Here is a 21354-nt window from a genome sequence, read left to right as displayed (position 1 = left end):
TATATATATATATATATATATATATATATATATATATATATATATATATATATATATATATATATATATATATATATATTTGGAATCAATGTCTTAAAATTAATTTTCTAAATTTTGAAAAAAGTTATTAATATTATTTTAGTTTTATTTTTTCCTTAATTTTTATTTTATTATATTCATTTGATTATATTTTTTCTTATTGTCATAAAAATAAAATTTTACTGAAAAATGATTTTATCAAATTTTAGATTCGTCTTGCCGTTCATCAATGATTTCTTACATAATTGTTATTGATTCCTCATCAAGTGTTTCTGATTACTATTGGCAACTTGAAAAAAGTTTTGTAAAGAAATTTGCAGCTAGTGTAGGTTTTACTTCAAATACCACTTTTGGTTTAGTCAACTTTGCAAGCTCAGCAAGAACTGAATTTGGTTGTAGGTCTTTCACTGATGCAACAAGTTTTAACACTGCATTAGATTCAGTTGCCATGATCAATGGCGGTACTGCTATAAATGCTGGTTTAACACAAGCAATTAATCTTATGCAGAGTTCAGATTGCAGAGGTAAAAAAGTACTTCTCTTTACTACAGATGGTCAAGAAAACATAGAAACAGATCCTCTTAAAATCAGTGCTACATATCAGACTGTAAGAAGCTTGGCAAACTACATATATATTCCATATGTAAATAATCCTGATGTCCCTTCACACCCTGATCCTGTAGCCTTAGACCTATTAGTTGCTAATGGAAAAGGATCAGATAAAGAATTTACATATTACAGTGATGTTAATGATGCAACGTATATTCCAGATTTAGTTTTGTCTGGTTTGTGTATGGGTATGTACTATGTATAAATTTATGCATTTTTGTATTTTTAATAGTTTAGAGTTTGATTATTTCAGTTTTTGAAAAAGACATCATGATTAATGTTTTCTATTATTATTCTTTTTGTTAAAAATAATGAATTATTATTGTTGTAGTTCTAAATTAATATTGTTATTATTTTTAATGTTGATTATAATTATAATATTTTTAAAAAGATATTAAAAAAATAATAAAAAGTGTAATTTATTTGAGTATGGTTGCAACACATTACAAAATAACTGTAAAGTTTTTTTTATACGCTCTCTCAAAATTTTTAGATAACTCTGCCTGGACTAGCTGGTCATCTTATTCTCAATGCTCTATTTCATGTGGGGGAACCGGGTTTACTTATCGCCAAAGAACTTGTCTAAATGGTGGAAATGTTGCTACAAATTGTCCTGGTGCAGACTATGATGTTTCACCATGCTATACTTCATCATGCAGTAAGTTTATGTCACATTTATTTTTATTTTTAGTAAATTTATGTCATATTTATTTTTATATATATTTATACTATGGATATATAGATATACATATACAGACTTTTTGCCAATCTAATTCCATACAGCTTTTTTGAAAAAAGAAAAAAAACAAAGAATAATGAAAAAAAGCTTGTTACTGCCACAACCCAAACTCTTAGTCAATATAGCAGTAACTCCTTAGCATGTTCTCCCTATATATGTCCATGTCTGTACTTAAGCCTTTACCTAAATTAGCATGATGTCAGATTGCCAATCTAAATGTGCTTTTATATTTGTGTGTGTGTATACTTTTGCGTATTTAGATCAAGATTGGTGAACATACATACTGACTTAAATCTTTATGGGTTTTTTTCAGAAAAAAAACAACCAAGAATAACAACAAAATTTATTGTTGCTCCAACCAAATCCTTAGTTAATCTAGTGGTACTCTCTTGCATGTTTTCCCTAGATAGTCAGTTGATGTATATGTTACGTTGAATTTGCAAACTTTTAGAATTCGTGAAATCAGTACTTATTTCATGAATTTGGATTTCTTATTTCATGGAAAATATTATTCTAATGTGAAAATTATAATAATAATTGTGTATATATATATTTTTTTATATATACATACGTGTATATATATATATATATATATAGTAATAATAATTATTATTATTATTAATATATATATATATATATATATATATATATATATATATATATATATATATATATATATATATATATATATATATATATATAATATATATATATATATAGAGAGAGAGAGAGAGAGAGATTTTTATATATATAGTACATACATCCAGCCTGCTGCCACAAAGGAGTTGTTACAATGACTGAGGGTTTGGCATGGGGCAGCAATATTTTTTTTCATTCTTACTTTATCAGAGAAAGAAGAAAAAAATGAAGTATAATAAACAAAAAGACAGCTGTATTGTGTCAAACCCTCAGTTGTTGTAACGACACTCCTTTGTGGTAGCAGGCTATAAGATGAGTCAATGTATGTACTATTTATATATATGTTACTATAATAATTTTCATATTTTGCAAATTCGACATTATTGGTGCCAAATTTGTTAAATGGGCAAAACTTTGCCAACTTTTTGACAACTTTGCAAATTTGGCATAACATATGTACTGAAGCTCTCAGATTTCCCATTTCAGCATGATGTCGAATTGCTTAGCTAAATGTGCAATACTATTTGTATATGTATGAATGTATATATGTATGTATGTATGTATGTAGGTGTGCATATAACGAGTATATGTAGGTATGTATTTAACGAGTGTCAAATAAAAAGCTTTACAAAAAATGAATCTTTAGTATTTATATAAAATAATAAATAACGCTTTCTTTGAGTATTAATATTTAAATTTACCAGGAAATTAATCTCATTGACAAAAAAAAGAAATTTTTGAGATCATTAACCACTAGAGACAAAAAGGAAGTAGGTAGCTATAAAAAGGAAGTGTGTGGATAGTAAAGGAAGTTGGAAGTGTGTAGAAAAGTGTAAAAAAATTGGATGGCTACAACTAATTAACACTCTAATTGAATCTTGAGTCGAATTCAAAAATGTTCAATCACAAAGTAAATAGTTTGCTAAGAAAGCTACATAAAGCTTTTATATATTTTAAAGCTACAAAATCATTTGAGTCAAGGAATGTTATGACACCTACATTGCCGTATCAAAAATGAAAACAATTGAACAGAACTCCAATACAGTGAATTTGGCTTGTTCAAAAAATAAACAACAAAGTTATAAAAATTTCATAGATGATCAGAACTTCACATGAAGCAATTTGCTTCTAACTAAAAGTGATTTGTATTATACAAATGACTCAAACAAATCTCAAGCATTTTGATCAAAGCAAAATAAAAGCTGAAGTTCTTTTCTGGCTTGTTATTTCACCTTAAGATACAACTATCCACACTAAACCACGTGAATGTGCATCAATCAAGAGGTGTACCTTAATGAGTGTACAATTAAGCAGTTAATTCCATTTATTTATGAACATCACAGTGATGGTATATGTACATTCTATTCATCACATGAAAAATTAGTTACAGACAGGCTTTAACTATGAAATATGCCACTGGTGCTAAAAAATATAATTCTAGCAAATGTGACAAAAGGTTATTTTATAAATATTTATTGGAAAATGTTTAAACAAGAAGTGTACATGGATGGCTGGACTGCTAATGTTTTTTTAACTAAAAACCAGAATTAAGTTGCCTAACAAAAATAAATATCTAGGTTGATGACACAACAAACTAAGCTACAACAACACAGACTTATTACACTTCAATGCGTATTTTAATAATACTGAAGTGTATATGAATAAGTATTTTTTGAATTAAAATTACATTAAAAAATTTTAAGAATTAATTCAAAAAAATAGTGGTGCCAATTTTTTTTTTGACATTTTATGCATATGTATATATTATATATATTTATATATATATATATATATGATTTAAAAAATTTACTGGTTGTTTTAAAATTTTGGTTTTCAATTTTTTTTAGGCTATCTTACTAATTGGAATTCATGGAGTGATTGCAGTTCTTCATGTCGTCAAAATCTAAGCACATCTCTCCTGCAAGTTAGAACTCGCTCATGTGTGCAAAATATTGCTCCATGTCAAGGAGTTTTACTTGAGACTCGAGAGTGCAATACAAATTTGTTTTGTGGAGGTAATTTTACTTTTCTTTTTTTTTCTAATTTTTAGTTTAAATTTTGTAATGTTCATGGCTTCACACTAGTGTGGTTTGGGCAAATTTCCATAATATTATTTATTTTATTTTGACATAATGGTAAAGTTGAAGCAATGACTAAGCATAAGTTTACAGATCAGGAAGGAGTTTGTTTGTGATCTCATAATTGATAACACAAGTAGAATAATTTTTTCAAGTTTACAGGTTTCTCCTACTCTTACCCAGATTTAAATTAAGAGTTTTGTATTATTTCTTTAGTAATTTTCTTTCAACCTGGCTAAAGAGTCTTACCTGACACAATATAAAATCTTACCTGCACTTACATACAGTCTTACCTGACACAATATAAAGCGTTACCTGCACTTACAGTCTACAATTACCTGTCACATGACTAAAATAACTTTACTTGTTATTTTTTTTTATATTCCTAATATTAATTAGTTAAAAAATTTAACTTTGCACTTTATTATAGGTTCATGGGGAAATTGGGGGCCTTATAGTGCATGTTCAGCAACATGCAGTCTTGGATCTGATTACTCTTCTACCATGGTTCGTTCAAGGTTGTGCTTAAATGATACTTTTTATTTTGGTTGTGTGGGTAGTTCAATAGATATAGCACCATGCAACAATCAAATTGGATGTCCAGGTAAATATGTTTTTTTTTATTAAAATTATAGTTATTATTATTGTTATCATTTAATTCTATATGTTTTTACATTCTTAATGTTTTTATTTTAAATCTAGATTGTTAATATTGTTTGTACTATTATTATTGCTTTTACAACAGAAGGACCAGGGTTAAAAACATCAGGGTTCAGGATTGAAATGGTTGGGGTTACAGTTATCTAATAAATAATTCGATTACAGAAATTAGATATAAATTAAGATATATTTACAAATATAGAATGATCTATAAAGTATTTTTGCTTTGTAAAATTTTGTAAATTATGTTTTACACTTTAAAACTATATCAGTTATAAATATGAAAATTGGAATATTTATAACTGATATAATTTAACTTTGTTAAATTATATCAGTTATAAATATGAAAATTGGAAAAAAATTGGTATAAAATTGGTTAAGTTTTAATATAAAAGTAATTGAAACCATTTAATAAATGATAATATAATTAAGCAAAACTCCAATAATGCAATATATAATATATATAAATACTTAACAATGGGACTGGTAACTAGATTAAAAGTTTAATACTTCCATGAGTTATTTGTTTATTGATATTAGGCATTTTCTAAGCCTTTATACAAACTAATAATAAACTCTTGTACATTATAATGCTTACCAGTTTTCTTTAAATAATTCATTAATATTGTAACTAATAAAAAAAAAAATTAACTAGATAAAATAAAAGTTTAATTTTTTCAAATTTTTTTCAACTTTTTGTGTGTATGGCTTTTTCAAATTTGAACATCACAAGGTCTGTAAAATGTGCAACTTATAAAACAAAAAAGAGCTTGTAACCTTAGTAACCTTTGACAAAAACAAAATTTGTTCTTCATACACAATTATTATTTATTTGTAGTAAAAATAATTTAAAGTTCAAACTTATTTGTTCATTAAGATAATTATTGAATTGTAATCTTGATATTAACAATGCTTTTAGAGTTCTTAAATAAGAACTCAATCTTTGTTAATGGAGAAAGTTTACAGTTTTTATTTAAATAAAGCTAATTATACTAACACAGTTTAAAAACTAACAAAATCCTTATTTAAATAAAAACCAAAATTGAGAACACATTTTAAGTTCAGATTAAAGAAAATAATTAAAAAAATAAGTTTGAACTATTTTTACTAAACATGAGTTGAACTATACTATTTTTACATGAATAAGAATTGGATTTGAAGAACATATTTTGTTTTTGTTTTTTTAAAGTTACTTGCTGTATTTTGTTCTTTGAAGTCTTTTATTTACATTTTATAGATCTTATGACTTTTAGATTTGAAAAAGTCATATGCACAAAAGTTTTTAAGATAAGTTACCGATAAACTTTCTTTTTCTACCTATCGTTTTCTTTTGTGAGTAAAAAAACTATCATTTTCTTTCGTGCTCTTTTACATTAAACCTGATTAGTGCACTTTTTTTTTTTAATTTCTTTACTTTAAACTTTTTTTTTTAAAAGTTTAATGTTTATTATATTAAGCTTTAATAATTGTTAATTAATAACACTATGTAACACAATTGTTTTAATACTTTTAAATCATGATAAATGTTGTTGGTTGTTAAACCTAAAAGTAGCTTTAGGAGTTGAACCTGTAATCAACTGATCACTAAACAACAGTTTAAAACATAAAAAAAACTTTGAAAAGGTGATGTTGGAAGTTCATATAATATTTTGAATTTCATAAGTCTAGTGATTTGGAATTCCCTAATATGCACAATTAGGTAAAAAAGTTTTTAAATCATGGAGTGACAAAAGAAGGATAAGATTTTGCTGAATGACCAGTAAAGCGAGAATGAGTTTTAGTTGATGTAACTAGAGATAATAGCTCCTTTGAGCAGTGACTAGGATAGTATTTGTAGAAAAAAGAAAGAGATGCAACTTTATGACAATAGGAGAGAGGCTCAAACCTCTATTTTTAGACCTTGTTTAAAAGAGAAAGAACATCATTAGAAACAGTATTCTGTACAGGTACAAATGAGAGATCATGAGGTAGAGAATAGAATCAGGAAAAAAAATAGTGAGCACAATAAAGTGAAGCAGCCTTAACAGATACTAATTAAGCTATCAATTATTTATATATGGTTTCCATGAAAGGTCAGTAGTGAACGATAAACAAGAATACATAAAAAAGTGGACTAAGTGTGAGGGTTACCATTCATAAATATAGGATGTCGACAGTATTGAGATAGTTGCTTGTGGTAAACAAGTGAGTTTTGTTGGAGTTAAAATTTACAAGCCACTGCAAGCCTCAATCTGTTACAGAAGTGAGATGAGTGTGAAGGTGGGCTGCCTGTTTTAAGCAATCAAAAAAAGAAGATTTTTTATCAAGACAGGAGTATAAAGTTTAGTCATTAGCCAAAAGAGCTACTTTAGATGTAAGGTTGTTAGGAAGATCATTAATATTGATAAGAAACAAAACAGGACCAAAGATAGAACCTTGAGGTACTCCAGAAGTTATTGGAAATAAAGAAAAGTATGGGCTTACGAGGATCACTTTTATAAAGCAGTTAGAAAGAAAAGATTTGATAATCTCAAAAAATTTCCATATGAAGTAAGCTTGTGGAGAAGACCAGCATTGCCAAATTTTGTCAAATATTCTAGATATGTCAAGAGCTATAGCCCTAGTCTCTCTGCCTCCATCTAATGCATGATAAAATCCTCATTTCACAGCAGTTAGCAAGTCAGCCATAAAGCAAGAGGATCGAAAGCTGCATTGATTTTCTGAATGTAAGTTATTTGGTTCAAGTTTGGATGTGAGAAATTTGTTGGTCAGAGACTCAAAGACTTACTTTGTTGATCAAAGACTTGAAGACTTACTTTGAGGATGTTGGTCTGGTGGAGAAAGAAACATTACCAGATATATTTTATGTTATGTTTACTTTTGAAAGCTTTAAAAGTGTAACATAGACAAAAACTCTCCCTAAACATTTTACAACATTTGACATTTTATTATAAAGAATTTAATTTTTTAACAAAAAATTTTTTATAATAAAATGAGTTATTAACAAAACAGTATTTTGTTAATAACTCAACAAGAGTTTGTTGTTGTCTTAATTTGAATCAATATTTTTATATTACTTTTTTTTGTGTGTTGAAGAACATAGTGTTTGCCTTACATTTAATTGATGGTATGCTTATTTTGAATCTTGTTATTTGATTATGTATATCTTGTATTGATTATGTATATCTTGTATTGAATTATTCTTGTAGCTTTATAGTTTAATTAATAAACAAATGTAAAAAAAAAAGTGTATAAATCATTTTTTAATTGAATTAGTTAAAATGATTTTAAATAGAGTTTCAATTGTTGTCATAGCGATTCGATTGCTATAACTTTTAAGGCTGTTGTAATCATAATGGTTGATAAAAAGGCTGTTGTATTATAATCATAATGACTGATAAAAAGGCTGTTGTATTATAATCATAATGGCTGATAAAAAGGCTGTTGTATTATAATCATAATAGCTGATGCATTATAATCATAATGACTGATAAAAAGGCTGTTGTATTATAATCATAATGACTGTAAAAAGGGTATAATAATAGTAATAATAATAATAGGTTTTATGTTTAAGATAGACAGCCCTCATGGACTGTCTATCTTATATGTCACTACATTTTCAAAAGATAAAGGTATTTGTTTAAAAAAATCTAAAATGTATTAAATTATAACAAATAAAATTATAAACACAAAGTTCCTTTTTTCATTTTTACAAGCAGCTTTGTGGCCATACATTTATTTTTTTATTGTCACAAAAAGTTATGGTGAGTAAATGAATTTAAATAATTGCAAAAACATCGTCCATTGTCAAAAAAAGTTTACCGCAGTACAAGTATTTATTTCCAATCCATTAAAAGTTTGCTGTAGTACAAGTGTTAATTTCAAATCTATTAAAATTTATTGTGCTTTAGGTCTTAAAATCTCAATTTAGTTATATTAAGTTTATTAATTCTCATGCAGTTTAAAATAACATGATTTAATCTCTTTTTCTTAATTTATGTATGTCATTTTTATTTATCATATTTAGTTATGCATTTATCATTTTATACTATTTTTAATTTTAATTATATAGGAATTTTGACTGTATGGTCAACATGGTCAGGTTGTGAAGGCCAGTGCCAACAAGATCCGTTAACATCAGAAACCAGAATAAGAAGATGTGTTGATGCTTCATCGCCATTTAACTGTAATGGCACAAACCTGATAGAGTCTAGAAATTGTTTTGAAGGGCTTCCTTGTCAAGGTAGCGTATTTGATGGTATAAGTAACTGAATACTAATTTATAAGTTTATATATTTATTTATATACTAACTTATATATTTATTAAATATTATCATGATATTATATTAAATTAAAACAATAATTGTTGATAAATCTTCAGACTAATGTTACTGGTAAATTTTGTTGGTTTTTATGTTGATATTTATAAAATCACATCATGTTATAATATTTGAATCAGGTCTCTTTAAATTGTTGATTAAAAAGAAATATTGAATGTAAAAAAAGTTATTGAAAAAAGTTTATTTACTATATAAATGTAGTACCATAAATAAATGCCTCCATAAGTTGAAAACATTTTTTAATAGAGTAACTATGTTTTCTTCAACTGATATAGGTTTTATTAGCTATTTTGTCTGTAGGTTCATGGAATAGTTGGTCTAACTGGACTTCATGCTCACAATCTTGTCTCATAAGTAACTTAACTCTTCCATTCCAAAGTCGCAATCGAGTTTGTGTTGGAAGCACTTTAACTGGTAACTGTTATGGTGGAAAATCGTCTGAAATCCAAACTTGTAATACAAATTTCCCTTGCCCAGGTGCGTAATATGTGTATTTTAGATTTATATAAATTTTTTTGTAGTTTTTTGTTACAATCACATTTTTGATAAATATAACACCCATGTTATAGGTCAGTGGAGTGAATGGGGGCCATATACACCTTGCTCTGAAACATGCCAGAATAATGTTCTGGTTGATCCAAAGCAAGTTCGTCGACGTGTTTGTCTGAATGCTGCCTTAGGAGGAGCATGTGAAGGTAGCGCTGGCAGCAATGAGCAGTATCAAACAATTGTTTGCAATCGACTTGTAATTTGTCCAGGTAATATTTTAGGTTTATATAATTATGTTAATTTATTTGCATAATTTACACCTTTTTCTAATCAATTTCCTTATCATAATACAATTTTACCCAAATCATATAATAAAGTTTTAAAACTTTTTTTAAGTGTAAACCTTAGGATATGTCTTGAATGTCTTGAAACATTTTTTAAACTTAAATTGAAGTCTTGAAGTTTCAAGTGTAAATATTTTTATTTCTTTTAAGTGTAAACTTAAAATATTTATTGAAGTTTCAAGTGTAAATATTTTACTTTGTTAAGAATATAAATAGAGTTTTATTTTAATTCGTTCTTGATTAAATGTTAAAACTCAAGTTTGATATGATTTTTGAAAATTTCAACACAAAAGAAGTTTAATTCACTAGCATGCAAAGTATTTAATTTTAAGATTGGCAGGAATTAAACTTTCAATTGTCTAGTAGAAAATGAAATACAAACCTTTGATTGGGAACAATACTTTGAAGTTTGTGCTATCAAGAAAACCAGTTAATTGAATTTTAATTTATCTAATTTTTCTAAACATTTATGCTGCATCAAAACGAATCAAACTTTGTACAATTTGAATTATTTATTTGGTTTGTTTGGTTCAATTTTTTACTATTTTATTATTTTATGACATTATGGAAGAGTTAAAGCAATTTGTTGTTTAAATGTTTGCTAATATGGACACTTTAGAAATCTGATTTCTGAAGAGTCTTTATTATCGAAACTGTTCTGTTCTTTCACGAACATTTTTTGTTGAATAAATTTAAAATTATGCAAATATATGTATATATTTGTTAATAGTAAAAACGTTGCTTTCAAATTGATAAAATTATAAATAGATAATGATTATAAATTTTATTTACAGTTATGGGAACATGGACGTTGTGGTCAGCTTGGTCAGCTTGTTCTAGTTCATGTGATATGGGATTTTCTACTCGAACTAGAGTTTGTACTCAACCTAACATCCCTAGTGCTGGAAATGATTGTGTTGGTAGTTGGAACCAGACAACATCATGTAATAATGGAGATTGTCCAAGTAATTATGTTTAATTTATGACATTTATGATTGTATTCTTTAACTCCATATAAATTTATATACATATTATATTTTATTTGTTTATTAAATTTTTTTTATATATATACATATATATATATATATATATATATATATATATATATATATATATATATATATATATATATATATATATATATATATATATATATATATATACATACATATATATATATATATATATATACATATATATATACATATATATATATATGTGAATATATATATATATATATATATATATAACATGTCCTTTTGTTTTGTTTTTCTTTCTATATTCTATTCTTTTTGTATAGAATATTGCAATATTCCAAAGAGTTGCAACTGCTCTCAAGTTCCGCAGTTTAACAACTTTACTACCTTTTTGTCGTTCAATAACATGAACATGACATCAGTAGATAATGTTCTTTTAAGACTATCTCCATGGACTGTAGACTATGTGAACGAAACATTAGAATGTAAAATTTTTATTTATAAAATACATTTATTAACATTTTTGTATTTTTATTTTTCAGTATTATAGTTTCAAATATATATTTAGATAAATATTTTTAAATTTTATATATATATATATATAGTTAATTTGTATTTAGCTGTAATTTTTAATTTTAATGGTAATGTTGTTTGAATATTTTATTTATTTTTTATTATTAAATATATAATTTTTTCCAGCATGTAACATTCCTCGTTTAACATCAAGTCTCGATCGCTTAATGCAAGATATTTTGGCATTGAATATGGTAAAGACTAGATTAGAAATGGTGAGTAAAGTTGCGTTTTTATTCCTATCGGTCTGTTAGAGATATTAAGGTGTCAACAGTGACTGAAGTTTGTTTTTTTTAATTTGCTAATTTTGTGTTTTTTTTTTTAATTGTTAAGCTTATTAACAATACCCAATTTGCAATCACATGCAACTCGAATATTCCAATCACTAATGAGCTGTGGAACTACTTTGATTATTTGTATGAGCGAGTCGTTTTCCTTACCGCGGTAAATATTGAATTTGAGGCTTTTAGAATACGATATGATGCTGCTATATCTGCCTGCAAACAATACGGTAAATTTGTTATAAAAATGTAAATAAGTTTCAATTTTATTTAAACAATAATTTCCACACTGTTGATAAAATATAAGATTTATATCTTGACGATTACATGTAAAATGATATTTCTCTTGATAATCTCATGTGAGGTAAACACCAATTTTCGTCATATTGATCACATGAGATAAATAATAATATACCCTGTTGATCACATGTGAGGTTTTAGGACCCCAGAAACAGTCACTCCAAAATAATGTGTTAGTCAACGTGCTTATTTTCTCACCTCGTTCTATTTTATGTCATCTGGTTACTCGTATGTTCTATTTTAGTAAATAAGGTCTTTTAGTAAAAAATGGTGAAGCATTAATAGTACGTTCTTATTTTTACAGTTGTAAAAATGTAAAAATAACATGTCATATTCATGTACTGGATATTTATAATATTTAGTTAATAGTTAGAAGGAAACATTTAAAAAATTGTAGTTAAAGTTAATATAAAAAAAACTATTGTAATAATTTTTGAAACTATACACTCCTTTATACACGTATGTAATCTACACACTAAAATTATTAAAAGTACACAGTAAAAATTGAATATTTGAATTATTTAGAACGCCCACGATATTTTTTTTTTGTTGCTATTGTTGTTTTGTTTAGTTCTAATGTAAATGTTTGTTTTTTTAGGTTGGTTTCATCAATTGCTCTTCAATGTTGCCCAAAGATATTTTTAAATTTTAAGATTTTAAAAAAATGTTCTCAATTTTTTATATACACTTTTATTTCAATTTATTGAATTATATATATTTTGTTTTTTTATATAAAAAATTATTTTTTTGAAACAAACTAATCTTCTTTATGTAATTACGTATAATTGTGTAATTTAAAGCAATTGTTTAAAAGCACGTTGTTTTTTTGCTTCTACTACTTTTAGTTTTAAATTAAATCTTATTTGAAAATCGATTTAAAAACATTGAATTTTTTGTCATTTTGATTGTAATCAAAATTTTAATAAAAGTTTTTGCGTAGCTAGGAAAACAAAAAAAGATCCTTAAGAAGGGTTTCTTAACGATATGAAAACAATCGAAGAGTCCGTTTCTGCCCACCTAAAGATATGTATATGTATCTGGCCACCATAAGATATGTAGATAGGTGTAAGCTGTCGGAATATTAAAGTAGTCTATATTTCCAAGATTTTTTTACTTGGTTCTAGTGAATGTTTTTTTATATCGCTAAATGTAGCCAATCGGAAAAAAGTGCCTCTTTCAACTGTATTAGGTTTGTGAATTTATATGGTCCAAGTGCAGAACTTTATTTAGTCGGTGCACAAAGTGTGCAGCAACAAAAAAAACGACCTTTGTGCAATAACTTTAAAAAAAAAAAAAATTTTGTCACCGAGAGACGAACTTCGAACCCTTGGCCTAACCCAGGGGTGGGGAACCTTTCTGAGCTTGGGGGCTGCATAACCCTTAAAAAAATGTTTGGGGGCCGCACTAATAAATTTGCAAATATGGTGTATAGTACTTTTACTAATGTTATTTTTCTTAAAGCATCTTGTATCACAATATTTCTTAATGTATCATGTATCACAAAAGTTATCAATGACTATTCTGATTCTGTTTCTTTTGAACCAGAACTTGAATATTTGGCTCTATCTTCGTAGTTTTAAGCTTCAGTTGGTCTTCCAGATGCTCATCGGTCAACTGTGATCTTAAAAAAGACTTGATAAATGTCATGTGTGAAAGCGTAGATTCACAGCAGTCGGTTGTACCAAAGCAGCTCAGAAGCCGCCTGGCAATTTGACGGAGTTTTGGATACTCAACTGCAGTTTTCCAAATTTCCAATGGATCCTTCTTGTTTTCAAAGAGAAATTTTAGGATACTGTCCTCAGAAAGCTCAATCAATTCCATCTGTAAATATTCTGGAGCTGTTGAAATTTCAACAAGATGAGGCTGAAAAACTAATTTTAGTGTTTCATTATGTTCTTTAAAGTCTTTAAACCTGTCATTAAATTCTGCAATCAAAGAATCCAGGACTGTTTCATATCTTGATATATCATTATTTTCCAACCTTTTTTCATTTTTTTGTTCAAGAATAATTTTTGTGAGCTCTGGGAAATGTTCTATTGATAAATTTGACTTAGAAATAACATCTTTGAGAAAAACAAGTTTTTTCTTGAATGCCTGAATCTGTTTCCGCATTTCATAGATAGACTTAGTTTTACCTTGCAAGGAACTATTCAGCATGTTATACTTTGCCATCAGATCGCAGAGGAATGCAGCATCTCTACAAAATTCTTGATTAGAAAGATCACAGATCTCCTTTTGACTTGTAAAAAACTCCTCAATTTGTTTTCGAAGCACAAGCAATTTTTGCGGTACTAACCCTTGTGACAGCCAACGAACTTTGGAATAGTAAGGAAGATCCATAGAATATGTTTCTTCATCAGATTGCAGAAGGTTTCAAAACTGTCGATGGCGTGAAGAATTTGCCCGTAAATAATTTACAATCCCTATAACTTTTTTTAATGTGTCATCCAAAGTAGCAGCTTTTGCACAAAGACTTTGCTGATGGAGAATACAATGAAATGTAATCAGACAATCTGGATCAGGCAATTCTTTTTTCAGGAAAGCAATAAACCCTTCATTTTTTCCACGCATAGAAGGAGCTCCATCAGAACAAATGCTGACTAGATTTTTCAACTGAAGTTGAGCCTGACAAATATTTTCTTTGAAAGCAGCAAATATATCACAGCCTCGTGTTCTTCCTTTTAGTGTTGCTAAAGCAAATAACGCTTCATAACTTTTGAAGTCTCCCAAATAAATAACAGAAGTTGGGCAGAATCAATCACATCAGTGGACTCATCTAAAGCAATTGAATAATATGCGTTCTCCATTTTATATATTGAGATTAATTGCTCAGAACTATTTATAGCAAGCTCATGTTGACGGTCCGTAATTGTTTGCCGAGAAAGCGGAAGCTGCTTATACTTATCCACTTTATCTGGATCCATACATGACACTGCTTCAATGAGGCAAGGTTTCAATATGGTTTTCTTCCTTTGCCAAGAATAAGAGCAATTTTATATGTTGCTTCAGTTACTCTATTTCCATGTTCTTGAACAATTGAAAATGTCTGCTGTTGTTTGCTCTTTTGAGACTTCAGTTTTGCTAATGCATTTTTTCGAGCTTCTTCCTCTTATTTTGCATACTTATGATCCTTATGAATGTTTTCATAATGTCTCTTTGCAGTAGCATTCTTCAAAGTAGCAATTGTGAGGTCACACAACAAGCAAAGCATTTTATCCTTGGTTGGAATCATGAAGTAATCTTCCTCCCATTTTTCATTAAAAGACCGATTTTCCTCTTGCACTGTTCTTGCTTTTTTAGGGAGAACTGACATTTTGACATTAGTTGAAAAATTAGACATAAATAGAAAACCATGATATACATTATAATACAAAAACTTACAGTTTACATTATAATACAAAAACTTACAATTGATTTCTACTGTCACAAAAACAAATCCAAACAGTATTTTTATTTATTCCTTTTGTTTTGTTTTGTTGTTATTTCTGTCAATTAATTACTACTGTACCAGCTTTGCCAAGTTTAACAATTTTTCCCCTTAATTAACATTAGCATTCATACACTTTACTATAACTAAAATGTAAAAGTAAAGTAATTTTTTAAATTTCATTATTTTCTCTAAAATATTTAAAAAAAAATTTAAGCTCTTAATTTTACATTTCGGGGCCGCACAAAGAGTGTCTGGGGGCCGCAGGTCTAACCGAACGAACCGTGGCCTGACTCTGCCACGATAAGGTTAGCAGTAATGAAAAAATTATATTTATAAATTAATATTTTTGCATGTATATATGGGAAGAATAGCTATTTAAAATTGGGATCATGTTTAGGATAGCGATGTTAATTTATACAATTTTACATGGAACTATTGGGGTGAAAAAACGTTAAACAGATTGAAAAGTACAAACTATTTTTATTATTTCAAAGTATTTTTATTTATTTTTCTACTAAGTATTTTTATTTCATAATTAACTCAAAGAAGCTAATAAAAGTACATTTAAAATAGTATATTTAAAATCGTTTAAAAAAAAATTTTTCTGGAGGGAAGGGATACAATATTGTTGCGTAATATTGGGGGGTCAATAAAATGCTTCGATTGTTACGAGAAGGGTGGGAGGAAAGGAGGTCAAAAAATGTCGAAAACTGTGTGACGTAATTTATGGACGACCCCTAAAAGAAATATTAAGCGTTCAAGTCAGTGCCTCAAAATGATGTCATGTTGTCACATCGGATGAGTTCTGGCTACAGCAAAAAATATTTATGTGATCACTCTATTTCTGATATAAATAATTTTATTTTTCAAATAATGATGATTGTTCAAATAATAAGTGTTTATTAAAGAATTACTTAATGTTAGAAAATTTTTCTGAATTGGTACCTGTTATTAAAAATCAATTTTTTTATATATATACATGTGTTTTTGACTACAAATCTGCACGAAAAAAAAGGAAGAGATTTTTCAATATAATAAACAGAATCTTATGTTAATCTTGTTTGGGGATTATCTTTTTTAAATTTGAATTATATTTTTCTGTGCTTAAATAAAAAGCAAAAGATTTGTATTAAAATAAAATCAATTAATTAAAAAAATTTTAACTGATTTTATTTTGTCAACTAAATTTTGCAGTATTTTGTGCAGTTGGATTGGATGGGCAGTCGGATCAGTCGCAATTTGAGTTAGGTGGCCCAACAAACAGGTTGATGCTTTATTAGTATATGAGTAGCAATCGCCTTGTCTGTAAAAAAATCTCACCTTATAGCAGTGTTTACTATATAAAATAAAAACCAAGATAATATCTAATAAAATGAAGCATCAAATAAATTGATCAATATTGAAAAGTGCAGCTAAAAACCATTGACTGCCAGTCTTAAGAGCTTTTCAACACAATCATTTTAACTATTTATTTCTTATATTTTCTCCTTTGTTTCTTCGTTCTTCAAACACTCTTGGAACGTGGTTGCATTTTATAATACTCAAGTTATTAAGAATCAAGAGTCAAATCTGCTCTGTGTATTCATTGTCAATTGCAAACTACATTGAAATTATTGTAATAATCCTGAAATGATCCTGAAAACAGTGGCTCAGATAAAACTCAATTTTTCACGGCTAATTGTTATCGTAACAAACTAGATCTTTCTACATTTATGAACAGTAATGTACTCGATGAGTCATCTACCCTTCATCTTCTAGTATTAGTTTTTACTTTTACCGATTTTTCTTGAGAACCATATATTAAATCGACTGCAAAATTAGCATCTGCTAAGGTTGCTGTCTCTTTGTAGTGCTTGTCACTTTCTTACTCCGGATTCTATTATTTATTTCCATAAATCTCAAGCCCGTCCTTGTATGGAATATTGTCGCCATATCTAAGGCGAATCTTTAAATGATACACTTTCTCTTTTAGACAAGTTGCAAAAACGCATTTTAAACATAATTGGACCTAAACTTGCAGCCAACCTTCAACAATTGTCACACTGTCGTAATGTTGCTTCTCTTTCTCTTTTTTATAAATAATAGGCGCTGCTTTAAATAGCTAGCGTCTCTTGTGCCATCTACTAAAATCCATTCTCGTTTTACTCATCATTCAATTAAGTCTCATCCTTTTACTGTGACTGTTCCTAATTGCTCAAAAGAATTTCGGAGGAGAGTTTAGATGTTTCACTATAAGTTTATTTAACACATTTCAAAATAATCTTAGTGTATAAATATGATAAAAACGAAGATTGATAAAAAGAATTACTTATTTGTAGTCATCGGAAGCTCGCAGAAGACTTAAGTTAGTTTTGTCATTGAGTACCTTAAACTTCATCTTTTCTCTTTCAGTAATTTTCAGCTTTAATAGTGGTTGCTTGCAGCCTTATTAGAAAAGAAGATGTTAAAAAAAAAAAAGAAAAAATTAAGTTCAATTTAATAATTTCATTCAATTAACTTCAAGTCAATCATTGTTGGCAGCGCAAAGTAGTTTTAATAAACGAAAATCACTATTTGTTTTTATTAAATAGAAATATGGCTACTGTTTCGTTGGTTTTTATTAACTAGCGATGTCAAAGTTTTTGGCCTATTTGGCTACTTTTTCTAAATACTGTAAACCATTTGGCCGAATATTAAAATCATAAAAAATAGCTAAATAAGCCAAATTCTTAATAGTGACTGAGTATATAAAAACCGAATCAGTAATAAATTATAATGAATAGCTATTTTATTTGAAATTGAATTAATATCTTGTCTTTAACAAAATTAGTTTCTCTACGCTGTCTCTTTCTTTCACAGGTGTTTTAAAAAGGTGATATGTGGAACTACCTCAGAAATACAATTTGTATTTAACAATTTACAAAATTTTTGTATACAGTGATGGAAAAAATAACAAATACGTGACCTAAGCATTTAGAAAAATATATTTCATTTACAATAATTAATGATAATTAAAATTATTTTGAAAAAATATTAAATACAGAAATGACTAATTCGAATTTATATTGAAAAAAATAAAGAAAATTCAATGCTTATTAAACAGCTACTTATAAAAAAAACAAAGCAACAGAAAAATTTTTTATCTATTACTTCATAAAATATAAATTAATATCTAAATTTTTATTAGATTTAAATCTGGCAATTGTGCTGGCCAATCCAATTGTCTTATACCATTATTTCGGAACAATTTTAAAATTTTTTAAGTTTTTTCATGTTACAACAAACTTTAAACAAAGTTGTTAGTAACATGAAAAAACCAACGAGGACTTTATTTTTTTAAAGATTTAACTATTTATGCTAGTTTTATATAAACAAAAAAGTTATATTATTATCACCAACCGTTTTGAATAAAAAGTATTTTTCTATATGTTTTTATTATTTTTCCCACCGCTGTATATATGTTTTTATTTTATGGTTATTAAGGTGCTCCCAGAAATTCATCCGTTCTTATCACAGAGTACCGCGGAAGTGCATATAACTAGTTGCTTACCAATGTCGTTTATTGAGCTAAATCCGGCGTTGAACCTCGATTTGACAATCATTGTACAATTTAATGTATCCATTAGCAAACAATGTGTTTAATGTGTTATAACATAATCTATTTGAAAATAAAGCCATAACGTCCACAGTGTATTTACCACATGCACCTCAATGATGCAAAATGTAAAAGTGTCCTGCAGTTATAAAGCATTAGGAAATCTTAAGAAGGTTGAAACCTCAAAAAAAAGAAATATTTGGTAAGGATAGACAGTTTATTATTACTAAAAATGCCACAAACAGTAATTTTGGAAAATACCGAATGTCAAACATTCAGCTAGGCTTTTAGCCAAAGCAGGACACTCTTACATTTTGCATCATTGAAGTGCATATGGTAAAAAGCAAAAAAAAATACTTGTCCCACATGGATTATATGTGAGTTCCAATAAGTTCCACACAAAACCCATATAAGAACCCATGTGGGACAAGCAATGTTTTTTTCACTGGGAAAGCCGGCTCTGACCATATATCATCATCGGTAAGGAATGAAGCGTAAACCTTCTTGTTAAATGCTCCTCAGTGGTGCTCTTTGGTAAAATTGTTAGGACTTCTTGGAGCATTAAAGGTGGTTCCCCTAGAAAAAAAACATTAAAAAAAAACAATCAAAATTGAGTATATATATACTTTTTAAATGGCATTCTGTACTCTTTCCAATGATATATTATTTGAGGGGTCTTTTGAAGTATAACGATAAAAAATTTGGATTTTAGAATAAAAGTTTGTATTGTTTATCTTTGTATTTAAGTTTTTAAATAGCATTTTTTGCGAAATATGATTTTCATGCAATTTTAAGTTTTTCAAATCTCATATTTTTATAAATGTTAAACTTTATGAATTGAAATTTTTTGGAAACATTCTTTAAACATATACCTAGAAACTGAGCGGAAAGAAATTAATGGCTCATTATTTGATTTCTCTTATTTTAATTTTGTATTTGGATAGAGAGTTTCAAAAGTGTATTTTTTTACGTTGGCCGCCATTATGAGCTTTTAAGCCTGTCTATAGATTTTTTTTTTCACTCATTCCCTTTATATATATGTAATATATTATTGTACTAAATTTCATATTATATGTATAAGTTGTTTTAAAATTATCGTGTCCAAAGTTTTTCCTAATTTTGCTCATAAAACTGTAAAAAAATGCTGACTCAGCCTTAAAAAATGCCCATTTTGTTATAAAATTATACTTTTTAAATTCGTACTTATTTCTAGTATGAAAAAATTGATGTTAGAACGATTCGCTATCACTATAAAAGAAAATAGCTTTTTTCTAGGGGTACCACCTTAAATAAATTATAAAAAAAAAGACTACATTGATAACTAGACAGCTATAGTATGTAGCTACCAATACGTTGAAATTGCTGGACATGCAGTTTAAAATACTCCATACTACAGAAGAAAAGACGTTACTTCTATAACTACCAACCTCTAAAAAGCCGCAAACTAATTGTTATTATGGTTCAAAAATAATGGAATGAAGGCGAATCCTGAAAAATATCACCTTATCATCAGCAAACAAAGTAACTTTGAAGTTAATATTTCTAATTTAACAATTAAAACATCCGAAAATGTTAATTACTCGGATTAAAACTCTGCAACAAACTTTCCTTCGAAAAGCGTGTGAACACTTTATGCAAGTATGCCAGCAGAAAAGGAAACACACTTTCGAGATTTGCATCGTATATGTCTTTCAAATAACGTAAACTTATGCGTTCTGCATTTATAACTTCAAACTTCTTATACTGCCCACTTATATGGATGTTTCACAGAAAGAGACTAAATAAGCGCATAAATCAAATCCATGAGAGATCTTTAAGAACTATCTACAGAAACTATGAATCTCCATTTGAAACTCTCTCACCAAACAACTTTTTAAAGTTCCTCGAATCAAATCTGAGATATGAAAAGCCAAACTCCACCAATATTTGCTCAACAAGATATAGATTGGAATCTCTATTGTACCTAGGACCTAATATTTGGAAACAATCCTGAATGATTGTAAAACATCTTCATCTTTGAATGAATTTAAACTTAAAATAAAAACTGATTTCAAAGCAATGTCAATGCAAATTATGCATGGTTTTTATTAAAGATGTCGGATACATTAATAAACTAAAGTAAAATTAAATCTTTATATTTTTGTTAATATAAAGATTTCATTTTACTACTATTTGTTTTTGTCTTGATAAGAAATCAACTTTTTGTGATTGCTTAGAGAGGACATTTGAGCTTGAAAAGGATCTAACTTGTGCTACAGCATGGGGCTCTCAGTGCCTGGTGAACTTTATCTCACATAAAACTC

At 27.7% G+C, this 21354-nt stretch overlaps 2 protein-coding genes across 31 annotated transcripts in view; one reads left to right on the top strand and one right to left on the bottom strand.

The window, feature by feature from the left end:
• Positions 1-12860, top strand: part of LOC100210856 (neurogenic locus notch homolog protein 2) — a 118683-nt gene extending 105823 nt beyond the window's left edge. For all 30 annotated transcript variants that reach the window (XM_065801037.1, XM_065801036.1, XM_065801029.1 and 27 more), the window contains 12 exons: positions 249-836; positions 1142-1306; positions 3874-4041; positions 4535-4708; positions 8816-8986; positions 9384-9560; positions 9653-9841; positions 10711-10881; positions 11217-11378; positions 11593-11681; positions 11800-11977; positions 12646-12860. In XM_065801037.1, the coding sequence (XP_065657109.1) occupies positions 249-836; positions 1142-1306; positions 3874-4041; positions 4535-4708; positions 8816-8986; positions 9384-9560; positions 9653-9841; positions 10711-10881; positions 11217-11378; positions 11593-11681; positions 11800-11977; positions 12646-12692 (2279 nt within the window). In that variant the 3' untranslated portion in view covers positions 12693-12860. The remainder of the gene's footprint in view (positions 1-248; positions 837-1141; positions 1307-3873; positions 4042-4534; positions 4709-8815; positions 8987-9383; positions 9561-9652; positions 9842-10710; positions 10882-11216; positions 11379-11592; positions 11682-11799; positions 11978-12645) is intronic.
• Positions 12861-13556: 696 nt separating this feature from the next.
• LOC136082575 (general transcription factor II-I repeat domain-containing protein 2-like) lies at positions 13557-14387 on the bottom strand. The gene has a single exon (XM_065801987.1). It carries the CDS (start codon positions 14385-14387, stop codon positions 13557-13559), a length of 831 nt encoding a protein of 276 aa, XP_065658059.1.
• Between the last annotated feature and the right edge of the window lie 6967 nt (positions 14388-21354).

The sequence above is a fragment of the Hydra vulgaris genome, chromosome 07 (genome assembly GCF_038396675.1).
Source record: "Hydra vulgaris chromosome 07, alternate assembly HydraT2T_AEP".
NCBI classification, from domain to species: domain Eukaryota; kingdom Metazoa; phylum Cnidaria; class Hydrozoa; order Anthoathecata; family Hydridae; genus Hydra; species Hydra vulgaris.
Note: the sequence above shows the minus strand (reverse complement) of the source record. Positions and strands in the feature narration are given on the sequence as shown.

What these genes read in the sequence shown, in the direction of transcription:
- LOC136082575 (XM_065801987.1), bottom strand. Translation starts at nt 14,387, where the DNA reads ATGGATCTTCCTTACTATTCCAAAGTTCGTTGGCTGTCACAAGGGTTA.